Source organism: Rutilus rutilus (assembly GCF_951802725.1).
Source record: "Rutilus rutilus genome assembly, chromosome: 6".
NCBI classification, from domain to species: Eukaryota; Metazoa; Chordata; class Actinopteri; order Cypriniformes; family Leuciscidae; genus Rutilus; species Rutilus rutilus.
In genome coordinates this window covers 27,393,889-27,417,811 of record NC_140214.1, presented here as the reverse complement: position 1 = coordinate 27,417,811, position 23,923 = coordinate 27,393,889, and the positions used below count along the sequence as shown (strand labels likewise).

The following is a 23,923-nucleotide window of genomic DNA, read 5'->3' as shown; positions in this document are numbered from 1 at the left end:
TTGAGGTGAACCACAGCAGAACTAATGAGTACAGAATTCAAGTCTTTAGAAATCTAACTTATTCTTGGCTTCTTTCTGGAGAAACACCCAACCCAGGTCAAATAGGAAAACATAATCCAAGAGGGGCTGCTTAATCTAAATTGGTTTGAGGCCAACCAGAGCAAAAATGTCAAGTTTTAGAGGTATGACTTTTGATTTAGATTTTTGCTCAATCCAAATCCAACTGGATAAATGTAATCCAAATATAGGAAACTTAATCTGAATCTGGACCAACAAATGCTCAGATAATCCAAAGCAGAATTAATGACTCTTGTTCTTTGGCTTCTTTCTCACAATCCAAATCCAATGCCACAAATTTAATTCAAATGGAGCAAATTAATCTAAATTTGGACCAAAACCAGAGCAGAATTTTGTGAGTGCTGTATCTAAGGAATGAAAAAAAAAAACTGCTTGATTGTCTTATCGAGTGTGGGTTTTTTGAAGTGTGATGAAATCCTCATCCTCACATGGTTGTAAAAACACAACTGAACATCACATACACGAGGTGAGAGCGGAACGTGATTTTAACGTAGTGACAAATGAGCATCAGCTGGGTAGGAGGGAGAGATTGAGGTGGCAACTGCCACAGCTCATCGTGGTCTTCAGGAGCTATCTACTCAGTGTCAGAAAAAACAAATCCACCCTAACACAGGCCAATTACAACAGCCTGACAATGTCGCTGCCACGTGAAAGCCAATGCTGCCCTGCCACGTTCAGCCTTTCTTACCACATAAGGTCTATCCCGGGCATGAGGCGTGGGGTCTCACGCCACTTGTCACACCGCTGGCAGGTTGTTGTTCCCTCAGCCCTGTGCTCATTTGCCTATTAAAGCCCTCTCAGACTTCCTGCTGGGGTCCTGAAGTGCAAATCGAGGTTTTTCCAGCGAGGCCAACATAACCCGGGCTGTGGAGATGATAACCTCCTCCACTTGGCCACACAAACTAAAGGGGGGGAAGGGGAGGCATGGGGGGAGGCAACACAACAAGCTGAAAGCCAAAGCTGAAATCGGCAGAGGAGAGAAAACCCTGACTGGTCAGCGAGGGATTGGCTCAAGGGGGGTGGAGATAACAGCTTGGGGAGAGGATTAGTCCAGCAGTGAACGGGGGTAGTGGTGGGCCAAGGTTAGCCAGGGTTTAAGGGGGTGGAGGCCTGGGAGGATCAACAAAAGGAGTATTTGGGCAGATGAAGAAGTCATCATCATTAAGCCACTGGAAGTTTACTGTCCAGTTATAAAAGTGACTGGAAAATGAGAGGGGCAAGAGGGCAACCCCGAGATACGGTCAGTAGACTACAGCGGGGTGGGATCGTGGGAGTGCCGGGCTCATTTATTAGAGTCAAAAAACGGTCTTTGTGTGACCGAGGCACTGATTTGAGTGTTGACCTTGCCGTACATTCAGCCAGAGTGAGGGCTTTAATTTAACCTTCAGCTAAATCCTGCATTTAGACAAATGCTTTATGTCAGTAATTAACAAAGGCCCTTCTGAAAACATCCTATTAGTGCAATTCAAGAATACAGGCAAGAAAACTTCGGAAGGATATGAATTTACAGCACCATAAAAAAAAAACCACGATTTTTAAATGTATCGGTTTTGATCAACATTGAATATTTTATTGTGCATGCTCATATTTTCTATTTTCACATTTAGGTTACCTTTGCCGTCATATAACGCTCACATATAGTCAATCTTTAAAAACATGAATAATTTAATAACACTGTTAAATACAATCTTTAGCAAATGATGCAAGTGATGGAATGGATATCCATTAGCCATCTGTACATTATTTTTGTCATGCTTAAATTAAATCATATCATTTAAGACTATTGATTTTAGTTTTTAAAGAATTTTAACATCAGCCATTTAACAGTTATTGGCCAAAACATGAAACTAATTATCAACCAGAACTGGAGAAGCATTGGAAGAACCCCAAGCATTGGAAAAGCATTGGAGCTCAAATTTCTGGTGGCTTAATTTAGAAGGCATTCAAAATGATCTGCATTCTGCACAAATAAGCTATGAACTCTCAAAGATGGGTGTGTGAATCTTTGAGCAATCCTGCACATCTGGTTGACTGGAAAAGGTCAACTGAATTTTTACACCTCAAAGCCAAAGTGTTGGTGCCACATGCTCAAACACACCAATATTGGGAGTTATGTGCATGGACATGACTAGTTTTCTTACATAAGGAGTGGATTCTCAACAATAAAACATTGAGCCCCAAGCTTTATTCCAAAATCTATGGTGTCCATGGGAAAATCAAGTGTGCTGATACCATGACAACAAACAAAGAGCTCAGCCTGGGTGAAGAACAGCAAGGCTGCTCTGGCCAATAAACCAGAGACCTGCCGATGAACCCAACCCTGCATTTTACAACACAGACCACAGCTGTTATTCACTAGGGACAATAATAGTTCAACTAACGGATTAAATGTTTTTTTTTTTTTGCTGTATGATTTGTTATTCGTTTGCCGTTTTGTGCTGATGACTGGTGGACATTTAGAAATAGACAATTTTAAGTGTTTATGTTCCTATATAAGTGCTCTTTACTACATTTTGGCTTAAACATTTGGTAAGACCACACATTCACCTCATGGTTCCCAATGGTTTGTTTGTCCTGCTCTTATTCTCTGGATTAAATTACCTTTATAGTCAGACATTTTTGTTACAGTGTAAAAAAGGAGTCTTGTTTAATGGCTTTGTGTCACATGAAGCACATATTATCAAAACAGACAAGCCTTATCAGGTGACAAGGGCCAAAGAGAGGTCAGATGTGTTTCCTGACACAATTCCTCCTGCTTTGACGCTTCATCCATCATTATTCAGGCGAGGAATGGCAGTGCTGGTCAAGACACCACTTCAACCAGATGTAACCGAGAGACAAAGTTTAGAGAACTATCATAAATATTATTTGACAATACAAGGCAATTCCAACTGTTTTAGGATGAATTTTAAAATGGAAAAGCGGGTAAACCAATTTCCAGTGCTGTTTGGTTGAATCTTTGTCTGATCTTGCACATCAGATTAACTAGAAAAGGTCAATCACAGTTTTACAACCTTTCCTCAAAGCCAAACCACATGTTAATTCTGAATTCTCGCCAAGTTGGCATAAAGCAACTAAATGTAGTTTCCAACAGAGATGCACCAAAATTTAAATTCTGGCCGAGACTGAGAATCTAATAACTACTCTCATGATATGGCCAATAACTGATAAATGGCTGATTAATGGCTAAATTCTGAACTATTTTTGTCTAAAAAAATAAAATCAGTTTTAAATGCTACAAGTGAATTTAGGCATCACAACACAATATATGATACTGAAAGTGGATTTTCATTATGAGATTTGCAAAACATTTAACTGTTATTAAATTATTAGTGTTTTTTATATAGTTTTTTAAAGATTAACTTTAAGTGGCCGTTAGATGTTGGCAAAAGTTAATGTAAAAATAGGGGAAATGAGCATGAATGGTTAAATATACATAAAACCATTAAATATAACAATACGGTTCTGATATATTATAGGAATGCATCTAATTGAAACGATATCTCTAGTTTAGTAAAAACTGTTCACATCTGTCAAAAGCGTAATTTAAATATTCTTTGACTCTTTGAAACTCAAGTTATACGTCTCTCACTAGACCGCTATGATGACAAGCAAAATGACAGTAGCCTAAAAGGTACATTTCTGCTTGATTCCATTTTATTATTTTCAGTGTCACCAGGTGCAGATTATCTGCTTTTAAATATGAATATATGACTGAAATGAAGTATATTGCTGTCATCAACAACAGAACTAAGTCATTTCCAAGGAAATTAACAGCTCAGAGTAGAATCTCAGAGTAGTCACAATATTTATAACATGGAGTGAACACAGCAGAACACAACTGATAATGACGTCAATACTGAGAGTTACAGTACTAAATGTATGGTGGATTCCCAAATGACCACTAGAGTAAGATAAATATCCTATAGCAAAAAAAAGACTGATTTTATTATTGAGAAGATCAATCCTGTAATCAATTTAAATAAAAGTTTGAAACTCAGAGCAAAGAAACTGCGCTTTCCCCTTCTCAGAGTCACAAAGCCACCTTTAATGAGTAAGTGACAAATGAACAATGAGTGTATTTAATGTTCTCAGGAAAGACCCCTGTCCTTGCCCCCTCCCTACTTCCTCGCGGAGCGCTCAACTGTATCCATCATGCTCCTCTTCCTGACCCCAGGCAGCCTCTGCTACATCAGGACTGCTTTGTGTGTGTGTGTGTATGTCTGTGTGTGTGTGTGTGTGTGTGTGTGTAGTGCGGTAACAGTGACATGCTGATAAAGCTGAGTGAGTTGCGAGTGAGTTGCAATTCATCCATTAAATATGGATTTTTTTTTTACACAAACGCAGCGCTTCACTTCAGAAGGCCTTTATTAACCCCCCAGAGCTGTTTCGAGCACTTATATCACATATGGATAGGCTTTGATTGACTTCCATTATAAGGCTTGGAAGAGCCAGGACATTTTTTAATATAACTCCGATTGTATTCGTCTGAAAGAAGAATGTCATATACACCTAGGATGGCTTCAGGGTGAGTAAATCATGGGCTAATTGTCATTTTTAGGTGAACTATCCCTTTAATCCCGCCATTTTGCCCATTTTCGTTTATCTGGGAATGACGCACTACCAAGATGGCCGGCTCCGGGTACCACTAGTTGCGCAGAAACTACATACTTCACCTTCAAAGACCATTGACCGAGCCATAGACTTTAGACATGCGAGAAAGCAATTAAAGAAATCAAACACTTGCCCAACTGCATGTGCTGCACACCATTTCAACTATCTTACAGCAGAAGGTCTAAAGAAGTCTTCTAATCTAACATAAAGAGAGTTTATCTGAAGAGAAGTGACCATCAAGACAGTAGCATATGTTCCTCACGGGTAAATATTTGCCCTCTGTGTTATCATGAGCGGCAAGGCCACAAGTCTGGACGTTTCCCGAGGTCAGATGAGGTCCAGCTAAAACAAGAGTACTTTGGATTTCTAATTACTGTATTCAAACTGAGAGATAAAACCCGTAAGACTTTCGTTCATCTTCGGAACACAAATAAAGATCTTTTTGCAATTTGTGTCCCTCCATAGACAGTCTACCCTTTCGCAAAGAAAATATATTTCCTTCATGGTCAATATATGGTCAATATAATGATTTAATGGTATATTGAAAATATACAGAATAATATATTGTGTTAATATATTACAAGGCATTGCCGCTTTTTGAAAAATATGTGACAATATATTTACATATATAATAATGTATGTAATTTTATATACAGTGATAGACTTCATAACATATAGATGTACATGTGTATAAATATATTGAATATATCGTATATATATATATATATCATATATCGTTAGCCTCATAGCATAATTGCCTAAGTAATTTTTTTATTAATTATTTCTTAGGCAATTATGCTATGAGGCTAACGATATATAGCTAGTTAACAATAGCACAAGTCAAAAACACTGAAGTATTTAGACACGAGAATGAACCTCATTGGTTCTCGCACGTCAAGCGAACATGCCTGAGCTTCTGTTTACCACAACTGATGTGTGCGTTGATAAAAATGTATGTGAATAAAAGCCTAAATTAAATCTGTTCATCATATAAAGTGATCGAGTCTCTTCAGAAAATTTTGGACTAAACCGCTCAATTCATATGGAACTAGTTTTACGATCCCTTTATGAACTTTTTGAAGCGACAAAGTGTCAGTTGCGTAGCTGTCAATGGAGGAACATAAAGCTCTCAGATTTCATCAAAAAGATTCATTTGTGTTCTGAAGATTAACCAAAGTCACAAAGGTTTAGGCCGAAATGGGGGTGAGTAAATGATGACAGAATTTTCCTTTTAGTCTATACAGTATTCTGGTCTCTTGTTATGCAGGTATATGAGCCTGTAGGGTTTATTTTCTTCTGTTTTAACTTCTACCAGGTGAATATTGTAAATCTGATTACTCATGTAAAAGCACAACAGTCCTTAAACAGAGCAGGATGAGTTATGTGCCAAAATAATAATTATACAAGCCTTAGAAAGCACCATTAATAAGACTAGTCTATGTAAAACACAGACACACAACATTCAAAAGTATCATATCATTTCTTCAAAATCAATGGCTTTCAGTATAGCTGTGATCCTCTTATAAGAGGAAGATCCTCTGTGTTTACTATTAGTGGGAGTCTAAGGAAAGCTATGGGACTGGATTTATTAGCAAAACATCTCTGTTTTGGCCAGGGTCCATTTATTCATGCAGTGTTTTTCTGAGATCAGGCGAGAATTCAGAGTCAACTGTCTTTTCTCTCTCTGTCTCAGCTAGAATGTGGAGTCCAACATTGGTCGTGGTCACCGTGACTTTGGCCAGCCCGCCCCTGTTAGCTTTCACGCCCCACCCCTCACCCCACCTCGCGAGCTAGTATCGGTGACCTTGAGCTTAGCCGAGAGGCTTCAGAGCACAGAAGAGGTCGAAGAATGCTAAAAAATTTGGCTAGAGATTTAGGTTTAATTAAAACAGAGTGTGGAAAAGAAACAGAGCGTGATTTTTATGAGGTTCATCGCCTTCTCATAGTGAAGGAATCTCTGAAGCATTTCCAAGTGAAAATGCCAAGTCTGACAGGTTCATTCAGTACAGCCAAAGAATGTAAAAAAAGACATGTTGTGAAGTATTTGTGCATGTGTTGGATAATAGCAGGTATAAAAATGCAGAGATCAGGGTGGTGGACACAGCTCTATTTACCTTTCGAGTCATAGAAATAAGAACAAGTTGAAGAGCTTCATGGGTTTTAGTGATCTGAATAATACTTTCTCTCGTCCACAGTCAGGACTGGGCCTTTCTGATATTCCTCTTCGAATCCATTTATGTTGGTTCTGTTTACCCTGCTCTTATCCATGTTAGGCTGCTTGCCCAGAACAGAACCATACCGCCAATCCAAACTGTATGCTAACTGTCCATCATCTTTGAGGGTAGTGGTCCTGAAAGAACTTATTTTAATTCACCCCCTCAACAACAGTTTTTTTGTCTCTGAAGAACCAGCGTTGCCTTTTGATTTGAAAATCCTGGACACATGAGTAGCCTGTAAGTTTAAAAGTGTGATTTCCAGACCTGGAAAAGTTAATGTAAATTAATAAAAGCCCTATAACTCCATGGGCATTTTTATAATGAATTTACATTTTGCTAGTTATGCCAAGCTCTAAAACATGTTATCTGGTACTGTATATCATTATCTAGTAAACCACAAAAAAATGTCATGGGCCCTCGAATACTGCTGTGGACAATGGGGCTCCGGAAGTCAAAATGTTTGAGAACCTCTAGGTGAAATGAACAGTGCGTTTACACTGGCACAAAAAAACACAACAATTGGAATATGTTGCACACGTGTAAACACAAAAATCCGCACAAGATTATATTTTTCTGTCAACCGTTCTGAGCCACTTCCAAATGTGTTTTCAAATCAGATACATATCCAATATCTGGACCTATCTAAACATGTCTTAGACCGACGTCTAAACATCTGATTCCCCATGTGATTCCATGTGAGGTCAAGGGTAACACATTTGCCCACAAAAATAGCTTTTTGGTTGATTATGATCACACTTTTCTAACTTTAGTTAGTGTGTAATGTTGTTGTTAGAGCATAAACAACATCTGCAAAGTTACAACGCTCAAAGTTCAAAGCAAAGGGAGATATTTGCTTTTAAAGAAATAGTTTTTTAAGGACTACAACAAACGGCTGGTAGGGACTACACAACATTCTCCATAAGAGATTGCGCAAACACAAAAACGTTCAGAACATTCAGCTTTTATCTTATCCATGCTGGCAAGTAATCATGGTACGACTCGACATGAATTATATAAATAATTTCAATAGCACGACCATTCAAAACCTGAGGGTCAACCATGGCACATAGTAAAACGATCACCAACAGAATCTTTTTGGGCTGGGATTAATGTAAACACACAAACAGGCGGGACAAACATTGCATTAAGCCTTGCAGAGTAAACGCAGCCAAAAGAACACAGTAAAAATAATCGATTTTCTTTTTAATTATTGGAGATTGTTAAATTATGTTTACAAGAAAATACTATTACAGTCTTTCTACTTCAAAATTTCTACTTATTTCTATGTGTTACTCGCCATGTATTTATTTGTGAAATTTATAAGCAATTTATAAGTACAAAAATTGTTTCTTCACCAATTTTTTCCAATACAACAGACTATATATATCAATCAAATATTTGATATAATACAGAGAAGTGCATATTTTATGATAAATCTAAAAGTCCCTGGCTCAAATGCAGAGATCAGTATTGCTAATCTAATGTTGAACTGCCGTTATGTGGGACAGCGCTCACACACAGCCTCCTCGTCCTTCATCGTGACATGTCTTCCTTCAAGCCGAGCTGCTGGCAACCTCTTAGATTTGTTTCCAGTCATGTTTCCTAACAAATGACTGAAGGCCGGTGCAGATAAGCTGTGCGTGCTGAAGACATTAGCCTTTTGAAGGAGAGGAGGAGGACCCATCTGCTCCAGATAAGGGCCGTCCTGCTCGTCAGCGCCCAGGATAACCATGACAGGACAAGGAGATGCACATCCATCTGTGCCACATCCCAGAACACAAACACATCAACACAATCCTATGTGCTCTTCCTTCCTTTTAAACTGTACAAACACAATTCACTTACTAAAACAACTGGGGCTGCGATTCAATGCCTGAAATCTGCTCTCTTTGTAAACACTGGATCATAACGTTCACACATTCACAGCCTTGTACTTAATGTCAGGGCCATAACCACTACAGACACTGAGGGTACAGTACATGTCCATCAAAAATTAATATTTGAATATTTGGTGAGGTTCTTGCTCAAAATGATGGTCAGATATACTTGTGTATTGTGTTATTAAACACATAACACTAATATAAAATATTAATACTGGGGTCTTGCTCTCTAAATATTAGTTATTGTTAGTTTAAACATTCATAGTAAAATTGTCAATTATGCAAATCATCCTTTTTTAATTTTTTACTGTAGTTTTAGTATATGGGTAGTTGAGATGAAATTTCAAACCAGATTCTTGTGTACTGACATGTTACAATTCAAGTAAAACTATTAAAAGAAACTGTCCAATTCTAAGCTGAGAGAATATTTGTTATTTAACCAAAAAAAAAAAAAAACATTTGTCACATCTGCAGGCAAAAAAGTGATTAAAAGGTGAAAACTATAAATATTCTAGAAAACCTTTTCCTTAAATATATATAAATTTGAACCTAAAACCTAAAAAATGTCCACTACCAATAGAAGGTTGTTTATTTATTATTTTAAAAGTTTAATAAATTGAGACCATTTCTTAAAATTGTTTCTGTCCAAGGCTGCACATTATTTATTTTGCTCTTGTACAGTAAAACTTGCCATGCGGGAAAAAAAACCCAGGGTGACAAAATGTAAGAAAACGGCTTTCAGGTCCAAACAAAGATATATTGGCTGATGTGAAGGGCTTCGGAGGGGAGCAGCCCACCTCCCGAGAAACGATCAATGCACATGAAAGCAAGAGGTCACCAACCTTTGACATCTCCATTCAGAGGGGGGAGGGGATGTGATCTTTTGTAAAATTAGCTACATTGATCCAATTGTGAGATATTGTCGAATCCAACCCCAGACTGTGCAGCAGACACTTCTTTGAAATGTGTCTTTCCACAGCTAAATAATGACACCCAAACTCTTTTGGACACACACACACACACACACACACACACACACACACACACACACACACACACACACACACACACACACACACACATAATATATATATATATATATATATATATATATATAAAGATTAATAATAACAAATCAATTAAATTAAATAATAGACTAATTGAAAAGCTTGTATTTTGTCATATGAAAGTGAATATTGTAAAATAATTTTCAATTATCTTAATTATATTAATCACATTTGAAACTAATCTCTACTTATCTTTACTATTAGTGTGATATTAATCAGTAATTAGAGAACGTTTAGATGCTTTGGCTCGTATTAAATCAATCAATATCGGAGCTCCCTCTGTCTTTTTTACGCACAGGGAAAGACAATGCAAAGAATTGTTTCGTGCATTCTTGCCCTGTCGTTAAAGAAGGGGACAGGTTAAAAGTTTACAAGGGGCCAGGCAGAAGACAGCCAGGTCTCTGCTGCAACAGGACAGGGGTCACTGCTGATTCCCAGAGCCGTCAGGTGTGTGTGTGTGTGTGTGTGTGGTGGTGGTGGTGGGGGGTCATCATTTGATCACATTAAACTTCAAGGCGGAGGTAAACTTAATTTCAAATCGAGCATGCAGTGTTGAGCAAAGAATGCTTTTTAACGTCAGATTGAATTTATGACAGACAAAAAAAGAAGGTCATGGAGTGTCATGGACAGATGGTCAGATGCACCAAGAACACTTTATGACAGATACTAAAGGTCAAGGAATGGTCAGTTTGTACAGTGTCATTGCCACCTTGGACTGTTTCACATAATATTGTGTTGAAAACAAAATATCTGTATCAAAGTTGTGAGATTCATTGTGACAAAGCACTCTCAGAGAAATTATAATGAGCAATCTATATGCCTTAAATTTAAATCAAAACTTTGTTAGTAGGTCTTAGCTGATTTAGCTAAATTAATAATCATATTCGGTGGTAGTTAATGTATTAACTAACATGAACTAACAAAGATTGACAAATACAGTAGAAAATGGATTGCTCATGGTTAATGTTAGTTAATAAAAATGCAATTGTTTATTGTTTGGTCATGTTACGTCAAAGTATATTAACTAATGTTAACAAATACAAATTTTGATTTTAATAATGTATTAGTAAATGATGAAATTAACATTAACAAATATTAATAAATGCTGTAGAAGAGCAGGTCATTGTTAATTTATATTAACTAATGTAGTCAAACTAATGTTAACTAATGAAACCTTACTGTAAAGTGTTACCAAACTTTCTATGCAATGCATTCTTAGCCATACAAAACCCAAATAAATATAGGCTACTGTTAAGAACACAAGGTGTAAACCAAATTATTAAGACAAAAATAATTTGACAAAAAATGTTTGCCAAGTATATTATTACTTAATGTTTGTGCTGACTTGGAGCTTAGTACAGAAAAATATTTCCTAAAAAATTCTGCAGTTCCACTATACAAAAAATCCTATTAAAGGGGTCATATAATGCCATTTTTGTACAAGCTAATATGATTCTTTAGGGTCTAAATTAAAAGTTTGTAATATACTTTAATTAAAAATTCTCATTAGTATTGTAAGAAACCACTCATTTTACCTGGTCAAAAACAGCTCTGTTTTCAGCACGCCGTTTAAGTGCATGTGTCTTTAAATGATAATGAGCTTTGCTCACCCCGCCCCTCTGTTCTGTGCGTACACCGTTTGTAATAATAACACAATAACCATAACGCGTTGTTCATTATAAACGTGGGATTATGAATTATATTGAGAACGTCGTACATAGAAAACATGCCGTAATGTACCCTGAGTGTAAACAGCCGCATTCATCGTGAAGCGTGCAGCAAGCGATTTGCAAAGATTAATATAAATATTAATATAAAGGTTAATAAAACGTTACACTCACTTCAGTTATTCTGGAGGTGCAGCAAGAACACGAATAGTTGGTACCGATCATTTTTTCAGGAGCAGCTTCTTAGCAAAACCAGCTTTATACTGACCCTCGTTTATAAAGTAATCTGGAGAGAAATGATTCGCGCAAACATGAAAGCATTGACGTTGATCGTGGGGAATATTCCCTCAGAAAACAAAACTCAGCCACTGCGTCTTCAGCGGTTCGGATTTAGGAACATCAAAATGACTGCTGTGTTCCTTATTACACCCAAGAACAGAACACCACAATCGCTTAGACGCCATTCTGCTCATAGACAGTGCTCCAGCGTATCAACAATGACCGCGCCGGTCCGCGCGGACTATGATTGACAGGGCGGGTCTGTGTTGAAACGCTACTGTCAATCAACAATCGTGGGAGGGGCGTCCGACCGTGTGACGTCACAAGATCAAACGGCTTGATTTGAGATGGGGGAAACATATAAGATAAAAAAAAAAAAACACTGGATGGATTTTTATCATTTTACGATGGTTGTGTACAGGCACTGCCAACACACATTTCTGTACAATCAACTTGTAAAAGTGCATGTACCATTATATGACCCCTTTAAAGGGTTGGCTCTTCCCAGCTTTATAATGGGAGTGAATAGTAACTGAGATTTTGAAGCCCAAAAAAGCAAATCCATTCCATTCCATCATAAAAGTAAACAATATGTCTCCAGGGGGTTAATAAATGCCTTCTGAAGCAAAGCAATGCGTTTTTGTAATATAGCCTACCTAGGTCTAGGATGGCTTGAGGGAGAGAACATTATGGGATAATTTTCATTATTGGGTGAACTAGCCCTTTAAGAAATGCTCACTACTAAAACTGCTTTATTTCACCACTCTCTATTCGTGATTCTGACTGGTCATCAATCGCAGCATTCTGTAGTCAGATATTTTGTATAATGACATGTAATAAGAGGGTTAGTATACAGTCAGGGTGATACCTCTCTGGTTTTCACATCGGGGTCCTGAACAACATTATCCCTCACTTACCTTCTTGAAATAATTTAGGCATCTAGTAATTTTTTTTGTCTCAGCTAGTGGTGGTTTGTGTGTGAGGCAAATACTGAATGAGCAGGAATTGTACAAACTGAACAGTGTGTCCTGAAATGTCTATAAAAACACATAATAACTCAAATGGATTTCCAAACATTCAGCCTGCCAAGAAACACTATACACACTGTACCACAGTAATACCATTTAGAGCCTCTTACTTTTCACCAGAAATCTGTTAAAAACCATAATTTCCTTGTTTACAATAACCGCTCAGAAATGCTGCGGCAGCTAACAGATTGATGAGCAGCATTTAATAAAAGCAGTTCAACTAAACCAATGGAGTATCTCAAATAACGTTTAACTAACAACATAACAATGATCAATTGGCTTCTCCTGCTCACTTGCTGACAGCTGAACCTCCTCCTCTGACCTTCACCTGGTAACCATGGCCACAACAGGAGGAAGGAACATTTATCTGCGCTCCTTGAAATCTGCTTTCTTTCGCTATCATGATCTTGAGGCAACATGTTTATGACCCACATTTATATTTTCAAGGCAGATTCGGCTTTTTGAAACAAAATAACTGGTCCCTCAATCCAGCCCCATGCAAACTTTAAGAAGCAGTAGAGTTTAATGTGGCTATTATAATCTTAACTGATGCACTGTTGATCGAATCCACTGGACAGGGAACAGGCTGCTTAAGAAAGAAAGAAGCACCTGCTGATTGAGACTGTGCTGAATCTATTCCAAGAGTTTCAAACAATAGGAGGTATTTTTGCAGCAAGATGTGTTTCCATCTGCACACGTCAGCTTTCTGCTTTTCTACAGCGCAGAGATGACCAATACAACAAAATAAGGCCTTACAATGATTGCCACCACTTTTGAATGAGCATTAGTTGCCCAAATACATTCAAAATGTTGGGGTCGGTAAAATGTTTTAATGTTTTTTAAAGAAGTCTCTCATGCTCACCAAGGCTGCATTTATTTGATCAAAAATACAGTAAAAGTAATATTGAAAAAGTAATAAACAAAAAAGTATTGATAGACCATTATCCAGTTTTTGGCTATTTTCAATTTATCAACATTAGACAGTGTCGAACTAGCCAATTAATAGAAGTGTTACCTTTGTTTCAATGCAAAAATCTACAGGCAGACTTGCCGATTAACAGATTTTACATTTTTGAGGGAATTTTAAGTAAGCTTAATCAAATGAAAATTAGTATTGTAAGATTATCTTTAAGACAGTTCTACCCAAATTCTCATTAAAATAATACATCTGGCAAGTTTTTATATTATTTTATTATACTTAATGGTGATTATCATACAGTAATTTAAACACAAATTAAAGGCAGTACGACAAATGATACCATGATATATAAATATATTAAATAATGTATAATGACCCTACTACAGAAATCATTAAAATGAGTATTTTTGCCATTTCAATATGGACAATTGAGAGGAAAATGTGCTTAATTTTCATGAATATAATGTGACAATATGCTTCAATTTCTTTAGACAAATGAATTTCTTTTGATTTTTCCCTTTTGATTTTGGGGTCAATTATAACCTGGGCATGTTCTTGACAGGTTTTGTGAGATTCACCTGACTATATTTAAATAACAGCGATCTACAAAAACTGCATAAACACCAAGCATTCGCCATCAACTGATTAGCTGTCCAAAAAGTGACACTATAAATCAACACCAGGAAGAAATGAGAGAAACAGCATCTATAATTATAATGGTAATTTAAGCAACTTAATTGTGTGCTGGTTTTGCTCTTCTTTGTTCAGTGATTGATCATCGTGTTACACGGATCAATACTGGATACTGAACGCCGGCCCCTCTTGACATTATGGATATCCAATGTAGTTTATAATAGATTTTCTTCCAACCCCCTTCTGTTATGACAGAAAGAAGACCAGCACACACATGGTCATGTCAAAACATATTAAAAGAAAGAAAGAGTACATTTAATATCACTGAGGGGAAGGCCTTGTAAAACTGTTACCGTGGTAACAGGAAAACTAAAAATAAGAAATCAATCAACAATGAAGGGTCTAAGTCACATTCAGCTCAGCTGTGTTATCTATGTAGGAGATGTCAAGCAGCTTTCAGCAGAACCTTTGTGTGCTCCCTGCAGGTTCCTGGCCCACAGAGACAAAGGGTTTCATGTATAACCATGGACAAGAGCTTTAGAGTGAAGGACTGCATAATTATTGGCAACCAACAAACAGCAAACAATCCTTGGCTCTCTTTTCAATCGGCCCTTTGGAACCATGATGAATTTAAACTCAGGATGAATGGACTTCAGGAAGAGGAGTGACGGTTGCTGTCTTAAAAGCTGACGGGCCAAAATGCAACCAAGGAAGCTGGTTAGCTGAACCCATTTTCCTTGATAAGCATGTCTATGAAGATATGAGAACACTGTGTGTAGAGTTTTGAACTGATGCAATACTAGCAATTGCTTTACATGACATTTTAAATAACAGAAGCTTTTCAAAAACCTAGACTGTGTGAAAACAGTTGGTATGATGTTTTAAATATATGCAAAACTTTTTATATTAGATGCCAGCAAAGCTCCACTGGTATAGGATTTGTGATTTGCACTACAATGTAATTTCTCTCTCTCTCAAACAATACATGCACAAACACACACACACACACAAACAATTTTTTTTTAGTACACACATACAAACACTATATAGGAATAGGAAAATAGCAAGTATTTGCTTCATAGGCAAAACATGAGAAAAAGGTGCCATTTTGAAGCCTTGCCAACAGAATGAAAGCCTATTAAGGTGTTAGTTCGCCCATAAAATGTAAATTCTGTCATCAATTACTCACCCTCATGTCGCTCCAAACCCGTAAGAGTTTCATTCATCTTTGGAACACAAATTGAGATCTTTTTGATGAAATCTGAGCGATTTCTGTCCCTCCATTGAGAGTCTACCGCTTTGACGCTTCAAAAAGTTCATAAAGAGATCGTAAATGATGACAGAATTTTCATTTTTGGGTAAACTAACCCTTTAACAAAGACTGCATCATTTTACAGTTAAATGGCCCTGGGATTAAAAATCTCATAAAGAAAGACATATCTGTCACTACTTCCGTTTCATCATGACATTAAACAGTTTGAATTTATTTGGCTACAGTGGCGTTTAGTGTAAATTTTAATTCCTTTGTGAACAAAACACACAATTTAAAGCAATTTCAGAGTGAATATACAAACTGACATTGAGTGTCATCAAACGGTCTAAAAATACCAAGACTTGTTAATCAGTAATTTTCTAGTTAAATCTCCCAGCAATAGTTCAACCCACCAAAAGGGCAGCACAAGATCAGAACCTTGACTCCTGGAAAGTAACACTATTCCTCCTCCACCCCTCCAAAAAAGGGAAGCCAGTCAGTCAAAACCTCTTTTAAGTGAGAGAAAGAGATGTCTCCTTACATGCTACGTGAAGACCGGCTGATGGCAGCAATGTAACAGAGGCTATTCTTATCTCCTCCAGATTAACTTCCAATTGTTTTGGGCAAACAAAGGCCTCATCTTAGGAAACCACCCCCTAAAGGTCCAGATGGTCACCGTCCAAGACCCCTGACCTAAAGGCTCCGCCAGGGGACACAACTGCACATGCCTCCAGCACAAGGCCACCCAGCAAACCATGTCTTTTAAGCCAATCAAACAAGGACTCACACTTTCATAAGCTCTAAGCTCGTGCTGATAAAGTGGCATCTTAGCCAGTTGGTCTGGCTTACTAATCACCCCAGAGTGGTAAATTAGAAGCAGGAGGAACCAGATTGAATTACCACTAAAGACTGATTGCACAGAGAGTGTATAACTTAATACCTGACCAATGCCATCTTGATTAAAACCTGACCTCACTGGAGCTTCAGTTTCTCCCAAGGGTTCTTCTTCAACTTATCTAAAAACCTTTTTAACACAACTTTTTTAAAGCTGCTTGTTTGAGACGCTGGGATTCTGAAGTCTGTACAGAGATGCAAACTAGCTGTTTAAACTGGATGTGTCAAAGTGAAAGTTCTTACACTCGCTTCCATTTGTCCTGTTGTCGACAGACTCAAGCGTGTGGAGTATGTCAGAGACTGAATGCACATCTGTATACTGTAGCCAGTGTAGACAGCGACAGTGATTATAATGGGTTCTATTTGCTCACGCTCACATTCAGTGTAGGCAAATGTCAGCCGTTAGGTGACTGGATGCCAGTGAGCGGGGAATCCAACCGTCTCCATTGACTTTGCATTGCGAGAAGCTGCCTCCTTGTCATTTCTGACTTATAACAAAAACAACAAAACAATGTCGAAAAGCTGCTATGTGACAAGGTGTACAGCAAACAAGCTAAAAAACCCAAAATTGAGTTTTTATAATCTGTCGACCCCAAAAAACAAGCGGTTAAGGACACAAAAGTGGATACAGAGCGCAAGGTGTCATACTACTCTGAGAACTACGTCCACTGGAGCGGGGAACGTAATAGGCGACAGGATAGCTTAGCTTACAGAAATATAATATTTAAAACTGACATTTGGATATTTGACTTACCAGTGACAAAATGTTTAATGCACACATAGTGTATTTTTTAGTGCATACTGAGTGTCAGGATCCCACAATTTACCCATTTGTTCCAGCCTGTACCCACTTTTGTGTCCTTAAACGCACTTTTTTGGGGGGTCGACAGATTATAAAAACTTATATCTGGGTTTTTTTTAACTTGTTTGCTGTACACCTTGTCATATAGCAGCTTTTCGACATTGTTTTGTTTTTTGTTATAAGTCAGAAATGACAAGGAGGCAGCTTCTCACAATGCAAAGTCAATGGAGACGGTTGGATAGTTTGACTTAGGCTCCGAAGTGTCTGTGACCTCTAAGGCCACCGAGCAGAAATGTTCAGGGGGTGGGAAAGAATGAGGCCGCGAGGACAGAGGAATGTGACCAAAACATTGACTTTAAACCTTCAGGTCATGGGACCTTGAAGGACATCAGATGAATGTCCAGTTTAGATGGGAATGTGGTCAAGATAGACTGGTTTATAGACACTGCACCAGGAATGCAACCTAGGATTCCCTGAGGGTCACTGACTGAATATGACACTTTAACACCTATATATATAAGACATCATTCAGTTCATGACTTTATAACAGCTAACGAGAGACTGAAATAAAAAAAAACGCTCAGATTAGAAGTCACGTCTAACTCTGGATCCAGTCCAATCAGAGATCTTAAATCCAGTGATAACGGCTTTAATAGCTTTCTATCATCATCAGTGCTGTTTGTTACAAAAACTCAAACGAAAGTAGTTGGCATTTAAAAGAGTGATTTGCAGTACCATGCTATAATATTTTCTAATTCTTTTATAATTATCACTGTACTTATGATCAGTTTTGTGGCCTCATATTAATTAGGTGAATATATAGAGTATTTGGTTAAAAAAGCTCAACCATATAATAATGACAGAGCCCAAACTAACAGAGCCCGAGATAAACAAACAACAAATGTCCAGCAAGCTCTCAGTTTCGACTAAAGTGTCAAGCACACCCATGATGGTTTACGCTTTTAACAGTTTATCTATGTTTATTTTCTACAACAACTTTATGACCCCTATAGTGTGATCTCATTTGACGTATATGAGCCCTAAACACAACATCGTTTAATAAACTGTACGCTATTTCATTCACATGTTGATTATTTCATTGGCAAAGCATAAAAGTTTAGCAACATATTGAAGTAGATTTTGCGGTCGCCTAAAATTTTAACTTTATCTTTTCGGTCTTGTAAGCATCTGTAAATAAGTGTTTTGCCAAATGATATGCTAAGCTTCATTGCTGGTTAGTAAACATATTGCGTAATTGTTGGCAAACACAGAAAGAAGAGTCAAGCCTTTTATTTCAGTCAGTAGCCTAAGCATGCATATTGTGACCAAACTCTGTTTGTTTGGCATTAATCCTGACTCAGCCTTGAACTATGTATCACGCATGGGAAATTTAAATCCCACAGTTTCTGAATAGACAATATGCGATGAGCGGGTATGTGATAACTTACCGAATTCTGTGAGCAGATGAGAGGTTTCGTCCAGATGTAAGAGCTCGGATTTCTCTTCGCTTCTCTTCATCAGATTTCACTTCTTCATCTTCTCTCTCGCGCACTGACTGGGACTGACTGCCGATGGGAAGCTCGACATGACGTCAGGAGGACTGACTGTACTGTACGTTCTGTCACGTCACGTAGCCTACACACATCTGCCCAAAACATCCAGCTTCGGGAAACAAACGGGCAAACTGAGGATTTAGAAGTGTTATTACAAAGATTCTTAATAATAATCGAACTTTTTAAATTTACAGTAAACTTGAATACTTGAATGCTTAATTATGCAATAAAGTAAAATAAATAATCGTGCCTCTTTCATAATTTAGCTAATATGAACAAATTATTCGATTCACGTCTTGCTTTAATAACAAAGAACGTTGTAATAGACTGTGCACTTACTAGACCAGCTTTATTTGGGAATGTAATAATGTAAATAATAATAATAATGATGTGTACAAATTCTGGTGGCTTTGTATTTTGTTTTATTTGTCAACCATACATTTTTTTTAATTATGGATGATACTTATTTATAGCATATATAAAATAATAAATCAAAGAATAAATCAAATAAGTCATAAACTGCTGTTCCAGGCAGACTCTGGAATACAGAGATTTTGAAAACGTCATAAAATGACAGAATCTTGAATCAAGATGTACACCAAATTCTTATCATGGTATACAGTGCCGGTCAAAAGGTTGGAAAGATTACTATTTTTAAGCCAGTCTTTAGTGTCACATGATCCTTCAGAAATCATTATAATATGCTGATTCATTATCTATCTTGGAAACAGTTGTGCTGCTTAATATTTTTTTGGAACCTGTGATACTTTTTTCAGGATTCATTGATGTATGATACTGTATGACCGGTACTGTATGTGGTAGGTATGTCAACTGAATATCATTCATATTGATGTTAAATCAAATCATAACAGCTTAATCAAATACAAGGGCTACTTGAAAAATTAGAATCTTTCATATTGACGTGAATGCAGCGCCCACTGCTGGAGCTCTAGATTAAAGTTGATCGTTTCTTTCAAGTGACCACAGATACGCATGAACTACTAAAATATATTAGCTTTTATTTATATTTAGTAAGGTTTTAGTAACTGCCCAAATTTCGGATTTCTGTTTCATCCAGCAAAAGCTGAAAGTAGCCTACATCTTCACTGCTTCTACCAATAATTAAAAAAATAAAATAAAAATTTACCCTGTGTTTAAAAACTTTTATTTACATTTTTATTTTTTCATTTTTGAACTTACAGTATAGTATACACTGTACAACATTATATGATCAATAAGTTATGACAACATATGTTTTAACATTTCAACTTTTTTTTATAAGATATACAAGATTCAACTCATTGAAGTCATTTTAAGTCAGTTTAATGTAATTTAAGTTGAAATGACTTAAACATCCAATGTGATTGTACTTACAAATTTAAGGCAGCAACTTTTTTTTTTTTTTTTTTTACAGTGAATTTAAAATAATCTATATGCAGAATCTCTCGTCTACACTGTTAGATGACATAATTTCACTGTTGACCCTAAATCAAACCCAAACCCAGGATAGAGAGGCTGAGTGAATGAGGTCTGAACTGTGTGGATGAGGGTCATTGTGTTAGAGACGCTGTAGAAGGACAGAGTTCCTGCACTGTGATCCACATACACTCCGATTTTAGAAGATCTGGAAGACACAGGGAGCTCAGTCTCTATGTTATTGTGCCTGAACAAGTAACTGGAGGGAGAGCAGAACAAACCCCAGGACTGATTGTTAAATCCAAATACATACTCACTGTTCCCTCCCTTCCTGCCAATGCTCTTATATGACACTGCTATAAACACACCTTTACTCCCACTCCACTCAACCTCCCAATAACCACGTCCACACACATTCTCTTTACATAACACCTGCAAACAACAGTCAAATCTGTCTGGATGTGCAGGATAGCGCTGAGGAGTGTTAATGTAAGTAGCCACGCTGTTGTCTTTCAAGAGGAGGAGGAAATGATTTGCTGTGTTTGAATCCAGATTGAGCTGACGAGAATCTGATGAAGATAAAACACAATCAGTTCATTCAATGTTTGTTAGATTGTGAATGCATGCATGTTTCTAAGTGTGTGAGTCTGTTTCATGTATTTACAATAAAATGTCTTTTAATTTACTTTACATGTGATATGCATAATTACAGTGCTCTTTTAATTTAATAATTTATTTAAATGCCCTTATGGCAACAGACTATGCAGTTCATTAGTGTGTGTGTGTGTGTGTGTGTGTGTGTGTGTGTGTGTGTGTGTGTGTACACTTCAAAATGCCTTACACTGAAGAAACTGTTCCCTGGTCTTGGGTTCATTTGTGGGAGTTTCAATGCATGTTACTACGGAAATAAACAGACATAGTTACAGTTTCCATAAAAAATTTTTTTTAGTGATTTTTGATTCTTCTACATGTTTCATGATGCCAGACTTATTTCTGAGAGTAAATGAATGTGCTACAGGTACTTTACCTCCATTAGAGATCTTTTCTACCTCTTCTATACAGAAACCCTCTAGTTTTTCCTTCAATTGAGAGATTGACTTTGCCACATCTTGAAAAGAGAGGAGAGAACTCACAGTGATGCTGTGTAAGTCTCCAGATTCAGGAGGTGCAGCGATGTACTGAAACCTCTACAGAGAAAGAAACAAATATGTACAATAAAGATACAAAAGAATAACATGACAAGAGCTTTAGACTCCTAGAGAAAACTTGATAGTTTCCAATCAGCAGTGGATTATACCATCAAATCAATGATTTCCTGACTGGGCTACACTTGCCCATTCATCTGCATACTATTACAGACTGGACAATCGACACAGGAGAGTTGCCCAGACATTCAGGCCAAAATTTGAATATGTGTCAAGTACCTTAAGATAAATCTTCTTGCTGAACCTGTCTGTGATTATTTTTATAGGCTAATGAGAACACAGTACTAAGCATCAACTTACAGAATTCATGACAACATTGGATTTTGAAGCTCTTCTTAAAAACGTACCTTCGGCAGTGGGAACTGGCGGGCCATTCATACTTAGAATTATACGCTCTGAAAGATGGCCAGAATTCTAGGGTACCTCTGGTCTGTGTCTACCTTCTTTACCTCAGAAAACCGAGGTTACACTGGCTAACTGGATGTACTTTTTCAGACAACTCTGAGGGAAAAAGACTGATGATACACTGGGCAACTTTTTGAGCAATGTTGCTAGGCAATGTTGCCGTCAACAGGAAACCAGATGAGACACAGGGCCCACAACCAATCTAAATTAACCACATAGAAATGTATTGCCCAATGGGAAAGTGCCCAAGCAACAATCGCTCGGCAAGATTGCCCAGTAACATTGCTCAAAAAGTTGCCCTGTGTATCATCACCTTTAAACATGCTCTGCAATGCCCCCGCAACCCTTGAATATTCCTACCCAAGTGATTCCGATAACACAGCCCCTGCTTGTCTAGCCACATACGCTATATTTGGTGTAGTGATATCGTGGTAGTACTTCACAAAAGTATGTGTTAAAAAACTTCGATGATGCAGTGTGACAAAAGAGAAGTCACATGAGGGTGGAATTGCCCATAGAGTAGTCTGTTTTGGGTGACTTCACTGAATGAGAACCTAGTTTAACTTAGACTTATTGACCCTGACACACAGTAATGAGGGTCTGCAGTAAAGAGGTGTATTGAAGACATCGTATCAGTGAATTGCCTTTTTAATGTATATTGAACAAATAAAGGACACATAATAGCTATTACGTCATTGGGTCACCTGCAGGAAATAGACGTGATCATCTGTGTGTGAAAGTTGCTCCAGCTCAGCAGCTCTCCTCTTCAGATCATCAATCTCCTGCTCTAGTTGCTTCAAGAGTCCTTCAGCTCGACTCACTGCAGCCTTTTCCTGATCTCTGATCAGCCTTGTCACCTCAGAGCGGCTTCTCTCAATGGAGCGGATGAGCTCAGTAAAGATCCTCTCACTCTCATCCACTGCTCCCTGTGTAGAGCGCTGTCAGGACACAGATCACAATAAACTCTTACTGCTGCCTCACACAGCTTGAGACCCACGAGTAGCTTTAGTGCAGCTGAAAGTGTCCTTAAACTGCTCAAAACTGCTCAAAACTTACCTTATGAGACTTCACAGCATCCCTCAGTTCTCGGAGCTGCTTCTGTCTCTCCTGGATTCCATGCTGGAATTTTCTCTGTGTTTCTCCCAAAAGCCTCTGTAGGAAAACAACAAAGCTGGAAAAGCTCAGAAATAATACATAAAACTGCAGGAATCACAACACTGTGGCATTAGCATTTATTATTGTTGTTAGCATTAGCATTGGCACACTCTGACTTCCATTCATACCTGTTTCTCTGTCCTCTCAGTTTCAGCTGTTACAGTGTCATGGATTTTATGTTCATTCATCAAACATGGATAACAAATGCACTGCTGGTCAGTACGACAGTAGATTTCCAGCTGTTTGTTGTGTTTTGGGCAGATCATCTCTTGGAGTCGTCTGGGATCCATCAGATTGTGTCTCCTGTCTTTAAAGAAACTCTCATGTTGTTCAAGATGACTTTGACAGTAAGAGTTCAAACACTCGACACAGGATTTGACGGCTTTGTATTTTCTTCCAGTACAGACGTCACACCCCACATCTCCAGGTCCAGCGTAACTTTGAGGAGGAAAAGCTGTTTGTACATTTGTCTTCTTTAGTTTCTCTACCATCTCAGCAATCATAACATTCTTACATAAAGCAGGTCTAGGAATGAAGGTTTGTCTGCACTGAGGACAGCTGTAGATTAGCTTATGATCCTCCTGATCCCAGCAGTCTGTAATACAGCTCATGCAGTAACTGTGTCCACAGGGAATGGTCACTGGATCCTTCAGTACATCCAGACAAACTGGACAGCTGAACTGGTCCTGAGAAAAACTGGCTTCTGCCATTTTGCTGTATACAGTACACCCACACACATGCAACTTCCTGGTTATGTGTTTCAGTGACGTGTGCAAAACAGATGTGTCTTTGACTGTGAGGTTTAAACCAATTGGCTCACATAGGTTTCGCTTTAGCCTACCACTGTAATATTTACTATT

At 37.8% G+C, this 23,923-nt stretch overlaps 2 protein-coding genes across 2 annotated transcripts in view; both read right to left on the bottom strand.

Annotated features, from left to right (window-relative positions):
* greb1l (GREB1 like retinoic acid receptor coactivator) overlaps positions 1-18,931 on the bottom strand; it is a 49,275-nt gene extending 30,344 nt beyond the window's left edge. Inside the window, exon 1 of the mRNA XM_084411433.1 lies at positions 18,778-18,931. The gene's annotated coding sequence lies outside the window, so the exon portion shown is untranslated. The remainder of the gene's footprint in view (positions 1-18,777) is intronic.
* Positions 18,932-20,034: 1,103 nt separating this feature from the next.
* Positions 20,035-23,814, bottom strand: ftr01 (finTRIM family, member 1). The gene is made up of 6 exons (XM_084411540.1): positions 23,192-23,814; positions 22,965-23,060; positions 22,613-22,846; positions 21,326-21,485; positions 21,140-21,196; positions 20,035-20,867 (listed from the first exon to the last, which is right to left on the bottom strand). Exons 1-6 carry the CDS (start codon positions 23,771-23,773, stop codon positions 20,332-20,334), a joined length of 1,665 nt encoding a protein of 554 aa, XP_084267666.1. The 5' UTR covers positions 23,774-23,814; the 3' UTR covers positions 20,035-20,331.
* Between the last annotated feature and the right edge of the window lie 109 nt (positions 23,815-23,923).